At 40.1% G+C, this 13,394-nt stretch overlaps 1 protein-coding gene across 2 annotated transcripts in view; it reads left to right on the forward strand.

Annotated features, from left to right (window-relative positions):
• Positions 1–12,978, forward strand: part of LOC309564522 (membrane-spanning 4-domains subfamily A member 4A-like) — a 63,310-nt gene extending 50,332 nt beyond the window's left edge. For both annotated transcript variants that reach the window (XM_082269153.1, XM_082269154.1), the window contains 3 exons: positions 61–222; positions 3,891–4,010; positions 12,844–12,978. In XM_082269153.1, coding sequence (XP_082125279.1) covers positions 61–105 — 45 coding nt within the window. In that variant the 3' untranslated portion in view covers positions 106–222; positions 3,891–4,010; positions 12,844–12,978. The remainder of the gene's footprint in view (positions 1–60; positions 223–3,890; positions 4,011–12,843) is intronic.
• Positions 12,979–13,394: the final 416 nt, after the last annotated feature.

Here is a 13,394-nt window from a genome sequence, read left to right on the forward strand (position 1 = left end):
GAATCAATATATTGCTTAAATATTTTTCTTTGACCATCTGATTCAAACTTCTTTTTGCAGGTTGGCGGCGCTTTGGGCATGCATATATGGTGCAGCCTAGTCTGAATTTCTGAAATTATTATAATTGTCATGGACTGTGTATTCTATAGACCTGACTACACATACGAGTGTGATTCTCAGTATTTGCCATCCCAGTGCTCTGAATACATTCACACCCTCTATGTAAGTGATAAAACATGTAAGATAAGCTAACCTTATATTGGAGTTGTGATATAATAAGGAAACACAAAGGGAGATTTACTAAAACTAGTGTGCACAAAATCTGGTGCAGCTGTGCATAGTAACCAATCAGCTTCCAGGTATTATCGCCGAAGCTTAATTGAACAAGCTGAAGTTAGAAGCTGATTGGATACTATGCACAGATGCACCAGATTCTGTATGTCCCAGTTTTAGTAGTCTACAACAGGTGCTAATATGCTAGAAATGTATATGATAGATGCAAAAATAAAATGACTTGAATTCCCCATGCAAAAGAAATGTTTATAATAAAATAAAATATAACTTTGAATCTTACAATATAAAATGATACTCAGATCCATTTGAAAATTACCCTGAAGCCCCAATAGTAACAGAAAGGGTATATTTTTCATTATGAATACAGTACATGAGACACAGCTGCATATGTACTCAGGACTCCAATCAGGAAAGCATACACATGCAACTGTTTCCCTATACTATCCCAGTGGATGACCGATAATTAAAAAAATAAAACATTTTAAAAATATTTTTAAAATTTAAAAACAAAAATAATAAAAAAAATTACAATTAAAAAAACTGCAATTGAAATTATTTATATACAGTTTCTGTACTATTGGTTCTGATTTGATACAACATGCTTATAATAACTGGCTGATAAGAAGTCATCATAAATGAACGGGCAGATAACGAGCCATCACAAACATTGATAAGGCATTGATAATAATTTATTGTTTACAGAACTCAATTGCTCAAACTGAAGGAGTCAGAGAAAAGGCACATAATTTAACTGAAACGGTAATGAACGCTAAGAAGACAGAGAAAAATCGGAGGATATTTCGTCCGATTTTCGTCAAGTGTGTACGGCCCTTCAAAGAGTGCAAATTAAAAACAGAGTGTGTATTAAAGCGGAGTTCCATCCAAAAGTGGAAGCTCTGCTTATCTGACTCCTTCCCCTCCAGTGCCACATTTGGCACCTTTCAGGGGGAGGGGGAGCGGGTACCTGTTTTTGACAGGTAGCTGTCCCCATTTCTCGGAAGTTTGGCGCACCCCTCTTTCCCCCGCTGCGGGGCCATTCAGAGAGCGCAGCGCACTTTGCGCATGCACAGCAGGGAACCCGGTTTTGAAACCTAAATTGTTAGAAGGTAAAATCAGTTTTTTTGCATTTTTATTGCTCTTTAGGTCTCCATTGGGTAAATTCCTCTCACTTCACAGTGACTGCTGTCATTGGGATAGGGAGTGAAGGGAAGTTATCCACTGGGGGCACAGATTTCAATGAAAAACTTGCAAAGGTTATAACTATTCTCCTTATTATTACTTAAAAATATTAATTACAGACTTCAACTTTAATCTGCCAGTCAGACTTATCATGCCAACACAGCTATGTTTAATTTTTTTAATCTTTTAATTTCTATTAGTCAACTGTTAAAAGACTCTCTAACAAAATAAAGTACATTTAACTAGAGAGGCTCTAAGAGTCTTAGTATGGCCATATTTCTTAGTATTAGGATTTCAAAAATATGCACCTTTTTACATAATACCCTAATCACCCTCACCCATCAACATAGTACATATGTCCACAAAACATAGTTTGATTTTGCACGTCAATCATAACTGTGGGACCTGGATACAATGCAATACATTTCTCAAGAGAGTTAACCTGCTTCATCAGGAGCTGTAAAATCACATTTAAAAAAATCAGGTAAGTGCCATGATAGAGAAAGGAAAATACTACAATAGCTTCACTTTATTTAATTTAGTACAAGTTTTTTTTTTTGCAATTATTTCTTTCACTTCCGGAAAAGCTGAGCCACTGTAGGGGAAACCCCAAAACTCATGGGTTTCAGTAACATTTTGACTGTTGAAGCCAGATTGAAAATGATTTATTAGACAAACATGTAGGTAGACAGACATGTTTGGAGAGCAATTCAGTCACATTACATTCTGTGGAATTGTAGGCCACACTCCCGCATGACTAGCTTAACCTACTAAATAATAACACTGACTCACAGTTTGGCAAGAAACGGCCGCGGCCCACTTTATTGGTTTAATACAAATTAAATCTTATACATTTAACTGTTTGTAAAAACCACTCAAATACCGGAATAACTTTTAATTGCTCAGTTAAACAACTCGAGCAACAATAATCAATAAATTACCATTATGAAAATACAATGTCCCCCCTAGGATACCAGGGTGACTCAACCACACAAAGGTGCTTGCGACAAATGGAGGGGGGGTGGGGAACTTTCTTCTTCTTGCTCTTCGGTGCAAAAGGAAGCACCCCAGCCCGGACCAAGCTTATATAGCCTCTGCTACAGCCTGCTAGAACCTTCCTCATACCCCTATTAGTTGACACCTGCTGCAGTGCACAGGTAAAATTTAACCCCATAATAGCCTAATCCTGCATACCTATTCCCCTTATCTATCTAACCTAATGCTGCTAGGGCCACATAATGTGCCCCCTTTTATATTGGTTTGAAAACCATTGCTCTAGCTGGCTAGGACACCTAATACAATGTATACATTCTAAAGTGAGTGGCACCTAGCTTTCTAAAGTTTCTTTGAAGTCACATCTGAGTCTTTGGTGACATTCTTTGATATGCGGATGGTCATTAACATAGACTTGTCACTTCCAAGTAGTTTGGCTCCTTGGAGGAACAGATCTTCAAAAGCCTAGATAGCAATCTAACAGCTGGAGGTGTAAATGGCTTTTGAACACAACAGCTGTTAAACAATATGACTTCTCACAACATATACATCCAATATAACTGCATAATCATAAATACATGTTTGAGAATCATAAATAAATGTTTGATAAATAAAATGGCCTCATCAGCCACCAATAAAGTATTATGGACCTCAACCTCTCTGTCCCTCCCCTATAATGGGGAGGTGCTATTAAAGAAATGATTGTTGTAAAACGAAAACCCTTGTACTACATATTTCTATGTACTAATATTTAGGGATGCGGTGCATTGACCCATTTGACCAGTTATACCATTCTTCCCCTTAATATGCAAAACAAAAGAAAACAATTTTGGCAACAGTTTAAATGAACCATTCCAACTTAAAAGAACCATTTCCTTTCCTAACGATACAATTTCCTTTCCTCAATATACACATGAAATCATTTAGTCATTTATAATGTTCATGGGATAACAATATTTATAATTGATTGTGCTCTAATGTATAGAATGTGTAGAATCCAATAAAAATTGTTAATTTTTTATAGATATGTGTCCATATATCTTTGAGTACGATACCAGAAAAAGTCCCCTTTAGCCCAATTCTTTTCCGACATCCTCTATTGGAAGTTGGTATCTCTCCATGGGATAACAATATAATTTGCCAGCGCTTTATACAAGACTTATACTGTATACAGTATATTATTGGATGATCATTAGATCAAGTCCAACGTAATTTGTTTCAAAACAAGTCTAGTTTTTCTAACTATTCATTCTGAATGCGAACACTTATTAATTTTTTATTCGTTTAGATGCCTATTTATGTATCTGCTTGTTATTGCACAGCACTATTACCATATAGGAGCAGCATGCTGAAATAACTTTTCCATACGGAAAACTTTGAGGACCAGTTGTAATCATTTCATTTTGTGTTGTTTACCATTGCAGGAGATTCGCCTGGGGATACTCATTATTCTCAGTGTTGTCAGTGCTCTTCAGTTCTCTATTGCTTTATCCATATCTGTGCTTGCGTGCATGTCCCTCTGTCAGCCCATTCAACAGCCACAGGTACAAACCTCTTGTAACATTCTATTTTTATTTATCAAAAATTACTTTTATTGTTACATTTTGTAAAAAAACTCAGGTTCTTATCAAATGGAATCAGATGCTTTAAATAATAACTAGCCAGACATGTCCAGACGAATAGCCAGACATGGTTACAAACTTTGAATGAGATGCACTTGATAAAAATGGTTAGATATAATTCCCCTTTTCAATCTTAAAAGGCCTATAATAATTGGAAATGATAGAATGCATTACTTAAAGTTATATTAAAGGCTTTTTCCATTTTTTTTATTGAAATAACAAACATGTCATACTTACCTGCTCTGTACAGTAGCTTTGCACAGAACAGCCCTGATTCTCCTTTTCTCGGGTCCCTTGCCGCCACTCTTGGCCCCTCCCTCCTGCCGATTGCCACCAGAGCAAGCAGTTTACAATGGGGGCACCCAAGCAGGCTAGTTCCCGAGCCGTGGCTCTGCATGTCCATTCACACACAGAGCCACGGATCAGCCCCACCCCCTTTCCCCCTCATTGGCTCACTGGCTGTGATTGACAGCAGCAAGAGCCTATGGCTCCCGTTGCATCTCAGCCAATGAGGAGGGAGAGTCCCGGAGAGCTGAGGCTCTTGTGCACATTGCTGGAGGATTATCGGGCTTAGGTAAGTATTATGGGGGGCTGGGGGGGCTGCTGCACAGAGGGGGTTTTTTTACCTTCCTGCATAAGTTGCAGGAAGGTAAAAAACCTTGAGCATTTAGAACCACTTGAAGGACTTTAAATCTGTATATTCTCAGTTTATTTAACATCACTTTATAAATCCATAGCTATACCACTTACAACCTCATCATATCACCACCAGTATTTGTAAAATATTACAATAGTGATGCACGTATTGCTTTCTTAATAAATAAAAATGAAAAGGGAAATAACTAAACCCCCCTAAAAACAACTCCCCCACCTTCTGCCTTAAAGACAAAAATCTCTTATTTGTACCAGAAGAACACAGGTTGGTATCATCATAGTTATAAAGCCTAACAACGTTTGGGCCTTTTATATATTGCTAGGGTGGCCCAAGGGATACCAAGAAATTTTTGCACATCAGCACGTTTTATAGTGAGTCAATCTCTGCTTTGCAGGTCTTTAGATTTTTTTTAAAGAAGAAGGCCTGCAATACAGATTTCTGTTAAGATAATCAAATGGTCACACACACTACACATGTTCATTCTTTGTACATGGAGGCATTGTTTCAATATTATATTTGCAGAACAAATTCCTTTGTACATCCACCATTGGTGTAATTTCATTATATTAGGGGCATGGTCCATTAATAGAAAGCAGCCTGGGGCCCAATGTACAATTAATTATCCACTGATTGAGCTAGTGATCTTTATTTAAGAGCACCAGGTTTGGGCAGATAACTTTTTACCACTGCTATGAACTTTATAGACGTCCTTCGGACTTTATGGTCCTTTGCCTATTCACTAGTCTACTAAAATAAAAAAAAAAACACAACTGATTTAAAGTCCAGTTTAAATGCAACCAGTTTATTTTTTGTTTCAGATTGGGAAAGAAAGGGTTGGAATGTCTGCTAATCTACTATTCCTGTTTGTTTCCTCATTGGCAAATTTTCCATTTATCTCTTATCCCGGTGAAAGTTGTTTTTGAGGAATAGGAAGAGACCTGTGGACAGAGATGGAAGCAACACATACTTTGTCTGGTTCATGTCTTTTTGGCCCTGGTTCATCTTATTTAGGGCAGGAATTGAGAGAAAACCTTGACAAAGAAATACATTTCTGTCAGAAACGTGACTTTTCCCCACTTCATCCAAAACCTAAAGGTTTGACTGTAGTTGAGTTTTAAGACTCACTCTCTAGGTCTGAGCCATATACAATACAATCCTCTACCAGCTCTGAATATGAGGTCAAATAAAGTAGCTTTGCAGCATGATGACCTTTCAATGTTTTCTCTTTCATGTTCTCTCTCATGTTCACACCATTAAGAGAATTACAAATAAATGCCAATATACAGCAGTCAGCAATGGGAAGGACATATTAGGAATGGTCAAACATGAGCAATGCTGGTGAGACATCTGATGGTACCTACCACGTTGTATCTCATGGCTTGACCAACCATCAGATGTGACAAATACAGACCGAAGTTTGAACAAATTGTTACATAGTTACATAGGCATAGAAGAGACGCCTGAGGGGGGACATGATAGCAATTTATAAATATCTCAATGGGGATCTCAGCTTAGAAAAAAAGCTGTTCAGTCCAAGGGATTGCATGAGGACAAGAGGGCATACAATGCGATTAGAGGAGAAGCGTTTTAACCTCAGGCAACGTGGGGGGTTCTTTACGGTTAGGGCTACAAGATTGTGGAATTCTCTACCACAAGAGGTGGTTTCTGCGGGAAGTATGGTGGCTTTCAAAAGACTCTTAGACGTACATCTCAAGGATCAGGACATTAAGGGCTATGTGAGATGATTACAGCCACACACACCTACACAGGTTGAACTGGATGGACTATTGTCTTTATTCAACCTCACCTACTATGTAACTATGTAACTATGTAACTATATAGTTAGTCAGGTTGAAAAAAGACACAAGTCCATCTGGCTCAACGAATAAAAAAAAAAAAAACAGTAATGAAAACCCAACCAGAGGAAGGTGATTGGAAAATCTCTGAGCTTTTCCGTGGTCATTAGCAGTCATTAGCACTTACAATATCCCTAAATGGCTTGATTCTTATCTGAATTAATGCGCCAAACTATCAAATTGGCCATGTACAGAGTCACTGATGTTAAAGTATTACTAGACCTAGAACCTGCATTCACTAAATCTGGTCTCCCACAGTACACAGGAAAATGCAATTATTTTAGTAAATATAAACTGATCTTTTCTCAACAGCAGTATATAGCAGCGTTGTGACTTTTATCAGTTCCTAGTAAAGTTTGTAGGAGGAGTTTTCATTCTCCCTTGATCCTCTGTTTGGACATGTCTGGACAGTGCTGATTGGCCCTGTGCTGATCACATGCCCTCTCCCAAGAAAAAAAAAATTCTCTAGCAATACACACCAAACTGAGCGTGTGCAGCCAGTCCCCTGGCTCTGTAAATATCAGGTTATTTTTTGGAGACATTGTGTAGGAGATGCAGGGCTATGGGCATGATGCAGGGCTGTGGGCATGGTACATGCAGAGCCGTAGGCATGGTACAGGAGAGGCAGTGCTGCGGGCATGGTACAGAATCTCCTGTACCATGCCCACAGCACTGCATCTCCTGACGAGATGCAGGGGCTGTGTAGGGGTCTCACTTACTGTTTGGTGAGGCGCCTTGCATTAAAAAATGGTACCGCCCGGCGCCAACATATAACCATGCATGCGCCATCTGCCCGAGAATAGGCGAGTGTGTACGGGCTTTCCCGAGCGGTGACAGCACATGCGCAGTGTACCTGTTGGGCTGGCCGCGGCCATTTTTTTCAGGTGTCGATGCCGAGATGCTGCATTGGTCTTCAGCCAGCCCCAGGGCAGGGGGATTTGACCTGGCAGCACCTGCTGTGACTCATCAGATGAGTCTCGTTCTGTGAGTAACTGACTGCGAGCCGTGATGGCCGCACGGCGCCCCTGTTGCCCATGACTCCCTGTGCGGCCGCACAGCTCGCACACCCCAAAGGCTGGCCCTGTTCCCAAGACTCCCATTACTTAGCTCTGCCCATTATTGGAAAATAAGGAAGATTAATATACACACTCTTTCTAATCAGACATGCACTAGTTCCAACTCCCACTCCACTTCCCTAGAAGTAGAAATGTTGAAAAGCACAAAATGCTTAGTAAGATTCTTTAGTCTCATCCAGAGGCACTGCAAAGGCTCTGATAACCCTGGCTGCAAGGAGAAATTATAGAACATTTAAATTTAAGGGAATTAAAAGGGTTATGATGCCTTCTAGATAGCTTTAGCAATAAATGATTTTATTGTTGTGCAGCTTGAGGAAGTGACTGTTAATATTTAAACCGTGTGACTCAATGGTAAAAAGTAAACCAGCTTGCCACATGTTATGACATAAAACGACATGATCTACATCTTTATGAGTATATGTAATATAAAAAGAATGTTGTTTAAGGTTAAATCTTCAGAGCAATTTCATTACAAACATGTCCTTCAAAAGGTCAGTGCATCCAATATTGTTTTACTGTTTTTGGGTGGGTGCCAAAATGGTAGATGGCCTAACAGCTTTAAATATATCTTGAAGACTCAGGTGGAAAAATATCTGGGTCAACACAGGTGTCATGGTAATAAACAGGCAGGGGGCCCTGTTCTACCTGTGATATTTTTACCATATTGTATTTATTGCAGCAGGGGTGTAGTTTGATGGCCACATCTTATCTTTTACAAATATTTGCAGGCTGGAAAAAACGCCCCTCGGAATCCCCCTTGTATCAGAGTCCCTCCTCACATTAGGTTCCCCATAAGAGTCCCCCCTTACATCAGATCCCCTATTAGAGTCCCCTGCTTAGGACCTAGATTACCTGCTAGTTGCACTGTGGTTCCCTGGGCGGAGGGTTTTAATTACAGTGTCCATAAGCGGGTGTCTCCCAGCAGCCAGCAGATCCCAGTATTCAGTTTTCCCCTGATTCTGGCTGTTGGGAGGGTATTTAGGTCCCCACCTATTAGCCCCTCTTGTGCCAGTGGTATTGGCGGAATAAGCAGCAGAGATGGCCAGATATGCATGGCTACATTCATGAAACTGGGAAAAAAATCGAAACACCCACACACAGCAAACATGAAAATATAAGTAAACAAAAAAAAACCCAGTGACAGAATACTTGACTAATAACTAACAAACAGAAAGTCTAACTAACAACAAACTTTGTACAAATGTATACAATGGGGAAAACAGATATGCAGGTAAAACTGGAGGTTCAGGGAGCATATGGGAAAGGGGGAATCAACACTGAGATCAGGAGTGTGGTAGAGCAGGTACAAGGTAGCAGGACACAGGGTACAGTGTATAGGGCAGGAGCAGAAACAGGATAAAGGCTAGCAGTACCTGACAGCAAGCAAAACACTGGAGCAAGGGGCACTAATATGGGAAGACCTAAATACCCTCCCAGCAGCCTTAGGTAGAAACTGATTACTAGGATCTGCTAGCTGCTTGCTCAAACCAGGTGATCTAGGTCCTGGAACCCTTCTTACATTATGTTACCCATCAGGGTCCCCCTCTACATCAGAGCCCCCCCCCCCCTTATTTCACAAGCAGAGACTATAGGCAGCCTCTGCTGACCTTATTCCTCAATCAGTGCACATTAAAAATACCCCATTGGCCCTAGCTGCGGGCTGTTAAAAATCTTTTAGCAGGCCTAATGTGGCCCACAGGCAGTAGTTTGCTGACCACTGCATTAGTTCTGCTGACCACTGCACTGCAGAAAGTGTGCAATTACTATAGCAGTGACTCCAAGGTGGTCAGAAATAGGACCAGGAACTGTGCCCAAGAGATAATAGCTCTTGAATTCCAAGAGATATGCCAGCGAATTAGTCAGATCATCAGTTATTGGCATCATATTTTATGTCCTTATTGGCAGCATAGATCATGCAGATAACAAGGCAGGTTAAAGCATGCCTAAACCCAAGAATGCAACTTTTATATATTACAGCTTATCAGTCCTTAGATGTGGTGGCCGTATTTGTTTTCAGGATTCATTTTCTTTTCTTTCACGAGTGGAGCCTTCTATTAGCACATTTTATGTCCAAAGAATACTCCCTCCTCTTTCCTCCGAAACATAGGAGGCATTTGCGGCCCCAAGAGATGGCTAATGTAGCGCTACCCCTGAAGGAGCCACTGGACAGTGCACAGATTCCTTTTCCCAGTAATTGCCTCGCAGCCAGGCATATGATCACAGTCACTCTTTGGCTCAATAACAAGTCAAGGGGTGATTTTTTTTTTTTTTTTTTTGGGGGGTTTGATAGGATTGGGGAAGTGAGTGGGATACTCCAAAAAGAACTACATACAAGATGAGGACAGCAAACTTCTGTCTGTATAGCTGAAGCAAAAGTCCTTGCAAAAAGCAAACTATGAACAAACTATTTTTCAAATTTGATTGCTAAAGTGGAATTATGTTTTAGGAGCAATAAACTCTCTCTTCACTTTAAATGCAGGAGGCTTGTGCCTGGCATATTAAAAAGGAGGCAGGGCCACACAAAATAAGACATTATTATTTTTTTCATAAGTATCAGGCAGTTAGATCAGAAGGTATGGCAGAGTAAATACTTATTTTCTCCTAAAAGTACAATGAGAATAAAGCAGAACTAAAATCTCTCAATCAACATCTATTATTTGTAACCCTTATACTACTAGTCCCAGTATATATATATATATATAAAGGTATATTATATTTACTTGGTTGCTTATTTATATTTTTACATCTCTTCAGTTGCTTCCCGGTATCTGGCCTAGGTCAACATGATGTCATACATCCCAGGAGTCTTCATGGGCATTTTATTTTTTCATCTGGAGGAGGGTTTTCTCAGCTAAGCACAACCACCTGCCCACATGCCTGAGATAAGGGCAGATGGATCCATATAAGTAAACGCTACATGAATCATCTGCCTTTTACTCATGGCCAAAGCTAGAAAAGCTAAGGCGGGCAATTTTCAAAGTGATTTCTTTCTCAAAGTAAATCATGGACACATGGATAGATGAGTGAGTTTGCTTTGAATATTAAAAACAGATTAATAGGGTTTGTGGTGCTCATGTATAATTAAGTTCCACTTTAAGTACAATAGACAGTCAGTGGTCATTACAGTATAAGTTAACAATGGAAACAAAGTTTAACTGGAGGATTTACAGCTTAACCATTTGATATCAAATGTATGTTAAAGACAAAGAGGCAACTATGATTCTTCCTATTTAAAATCAAAAGGCATTATTTCTTTTTCAGTGCTTAGTGTCTGACCCTTCTTTTCTATATTTGAAGATATGTTATACATGAGCATATTTCTCTGTGTACCTGATAATTAATTTCTGAGTACATTTTTTTTTATTTTAGTGTTAAATAATGCATTGGAATATATTTACTAAAGCTAGAGAGGGCAAAATTAGTCACAATTCTTCAGAGAAACCAATCAGCTTCCCGGTTTTATTGCTAAAGCTTAACCACTTAAGCCCCAGCCCTATCTCGGACACTTTTTGTTCACAAGTTAAATCAGTATTTTTTCCTAGAAAACTACTTAGAACCCCCAAACATTATATATATTTTTTTAGCAAAGACTCTGGAGAATAAAATGTCGGTCATTGCAATATTTTTTGTATATTGCGGTATTTGCGCAGCGGTCTTTAAAACGCCATTTTTTTGGGAAAAATTTTGAAAAATCACATTTCACTGCATTTAAAAAATAGTTAACAGTAAAGTTAGCCCATTTTTTTCTGTATTGTGAAAGACGATGTCACGCCGAGTAAATAGATACCCAACATGTTACGGTTTAAAATTGCGCCCCCCCCCCCCCGTGGGATGGCGACAAACTACGGTCAATAAAGATCTCAATAGGCGACGCTTTAAATTTATTTAACGGTTACCAGTTTAGAGTTAGAGTGTAGCTCTTTTTTTTAATTATTGCTCACGCTCTAGCGATCGCGGCGATACCTCACATGTGTGGTTTGAACAGCGATTTCATTTGCGGCTCGACTTCCGTATACGTTTTTTTTTGTGCGCGAGCTAACGGTGACGGGGGCAGCTACATTTTTTTTTCCCATTTATTTTATTAACTTTATTACAGTTTAAAAAAAAAAAAAAAAATCTGATCACTTTTATTGCTGTCACAAGCAATGTAAAAATCCCTTGTGACAGCAATATGCAGTGACAGGTACACTTTATGGAGGGATCGAGGGTCTAAAAGACCCTAGACCCCTCCACTACACTTCCCTGTATGCAAAAACGCCGAAAACGGCGTTTTTGCATACAGCCGTTTTTCAAATTTGCCGCCTTTTGCAGCACAGTAACCCGGAAGTGACGTCATGGATGCCGCCTCCGGGTTACGTCATTGGAGACCCGATCGAAGCCGTTTCCGGCATTGATCGGGTCTCCATCCAGCCGGCGGACGTGCCGGCTGGGTGCTCGGGGCTCCCGGTGGGACGGGAGCCCCGGTAAAAGCCACGGAAGGCGGCGGGAGGGGGGGACGTCCCCTCCCGCCCCCCCGGGTAACGATCGAGCGGCTCCCGAGCAGCATCGGTCGGTACCGACGAAAAGCCAACCGTCGGCTCTAAACAATGGTACCGGGATGATGCCTCTAACTAAAGGCATCATCCCGGTACACTACCGCAAAGTTACCGCCGTCATATGACGTCCGCCCAGGGATAAGTGGTTAATTAAACAAGCTGAGGTTAGAAGCTGATTGGTTTCTCTGTGACTAATTGTGTCCTCCCCAGCTTTAGCAAATTACCCCATTGTCTTAATTCCTTTAAAGAGCAATTATAGAAAAAAAATACTTCAAGTCGCACCCCACTTCTACTACTCCCTAAAAAAATCACTGTAGACACCCAGAAATAAGCCTTAGCTTTAGCGGGCTCCATTTGCTCCAAGCATCTGACTGGTTTCCTTACACTTCTGGTTCTTACCCAAGGACCATTTCTGCATTAGGCAAAACCAGTGATCGGTGGCCACTGTCTCGCACAGAACTTGCCCTCAGTCAAAACCTGGAGGTCTCAGATGCAGCCCGTTCCTGCTAAATATTTCAGGCCTGTTAGATTAATAGTTAAGCTGATCGGATGAAGTCTACTGGGGTTCACAAGGTCTACATTTAAAATAAAATCCAAGTAACTCATCTTTTCTGTGTGTTTTACTTCCTGCAGGTGTTCGTGATAAACAATCCACATGGCATAACAAGTCTGGAGACATCTCCACCATGATCTGCAAACATGGACTTTGTGCAGCATGATCCAATATTGATCAAGAATGCTTTCCTCCTCTCTAAATCAGTAAAAAAAATGACCAGTAAATTGTTGTGATAACTTACAATAAAAGAATATTCCTAATTTATCTGTTTTTACACTGCATTTACAAAAGTAAAAGAACCAAAAGAACAAGTGCTAACAATCAACTGACTTAGCTTTATTAACCACTTTACCACCGGAGGATTTTGCTGTCTTCCGTCCAGGCCACTTTTTGCGATTCGGCGCTGTGCGACTTCAACTGACAATTGCGCGGTCGCGCGACGCCGTACCCAAACGAAATTTACGTCCTTTTTTTCCCACAAACAGAGCTTTCTTTTGGTGGTATTTGATCACCTGTGCGATTTTTACTTTTTGCGCTATAAACAAAAAAAGAGCATTTATTTTGAAAAAATAACAATATTTTAAACATTTTTTTATATGAAATTCCCCCCAAAAAAGATGTAAAAACC

The sequence above is a fragment of the Pelophylax lessonae genome (assembly GCF_965119305.1).
Source record: "Pelophylax lessonae genome assembly, chromosome: 9".
Classification (NCBI taxonomy): domain Eukaryota; kingdom Metazoa; phylum Chordata; class Amphibia; order Anura; family Ranidae; genus Pelophylax; species Pelophylax lessonae.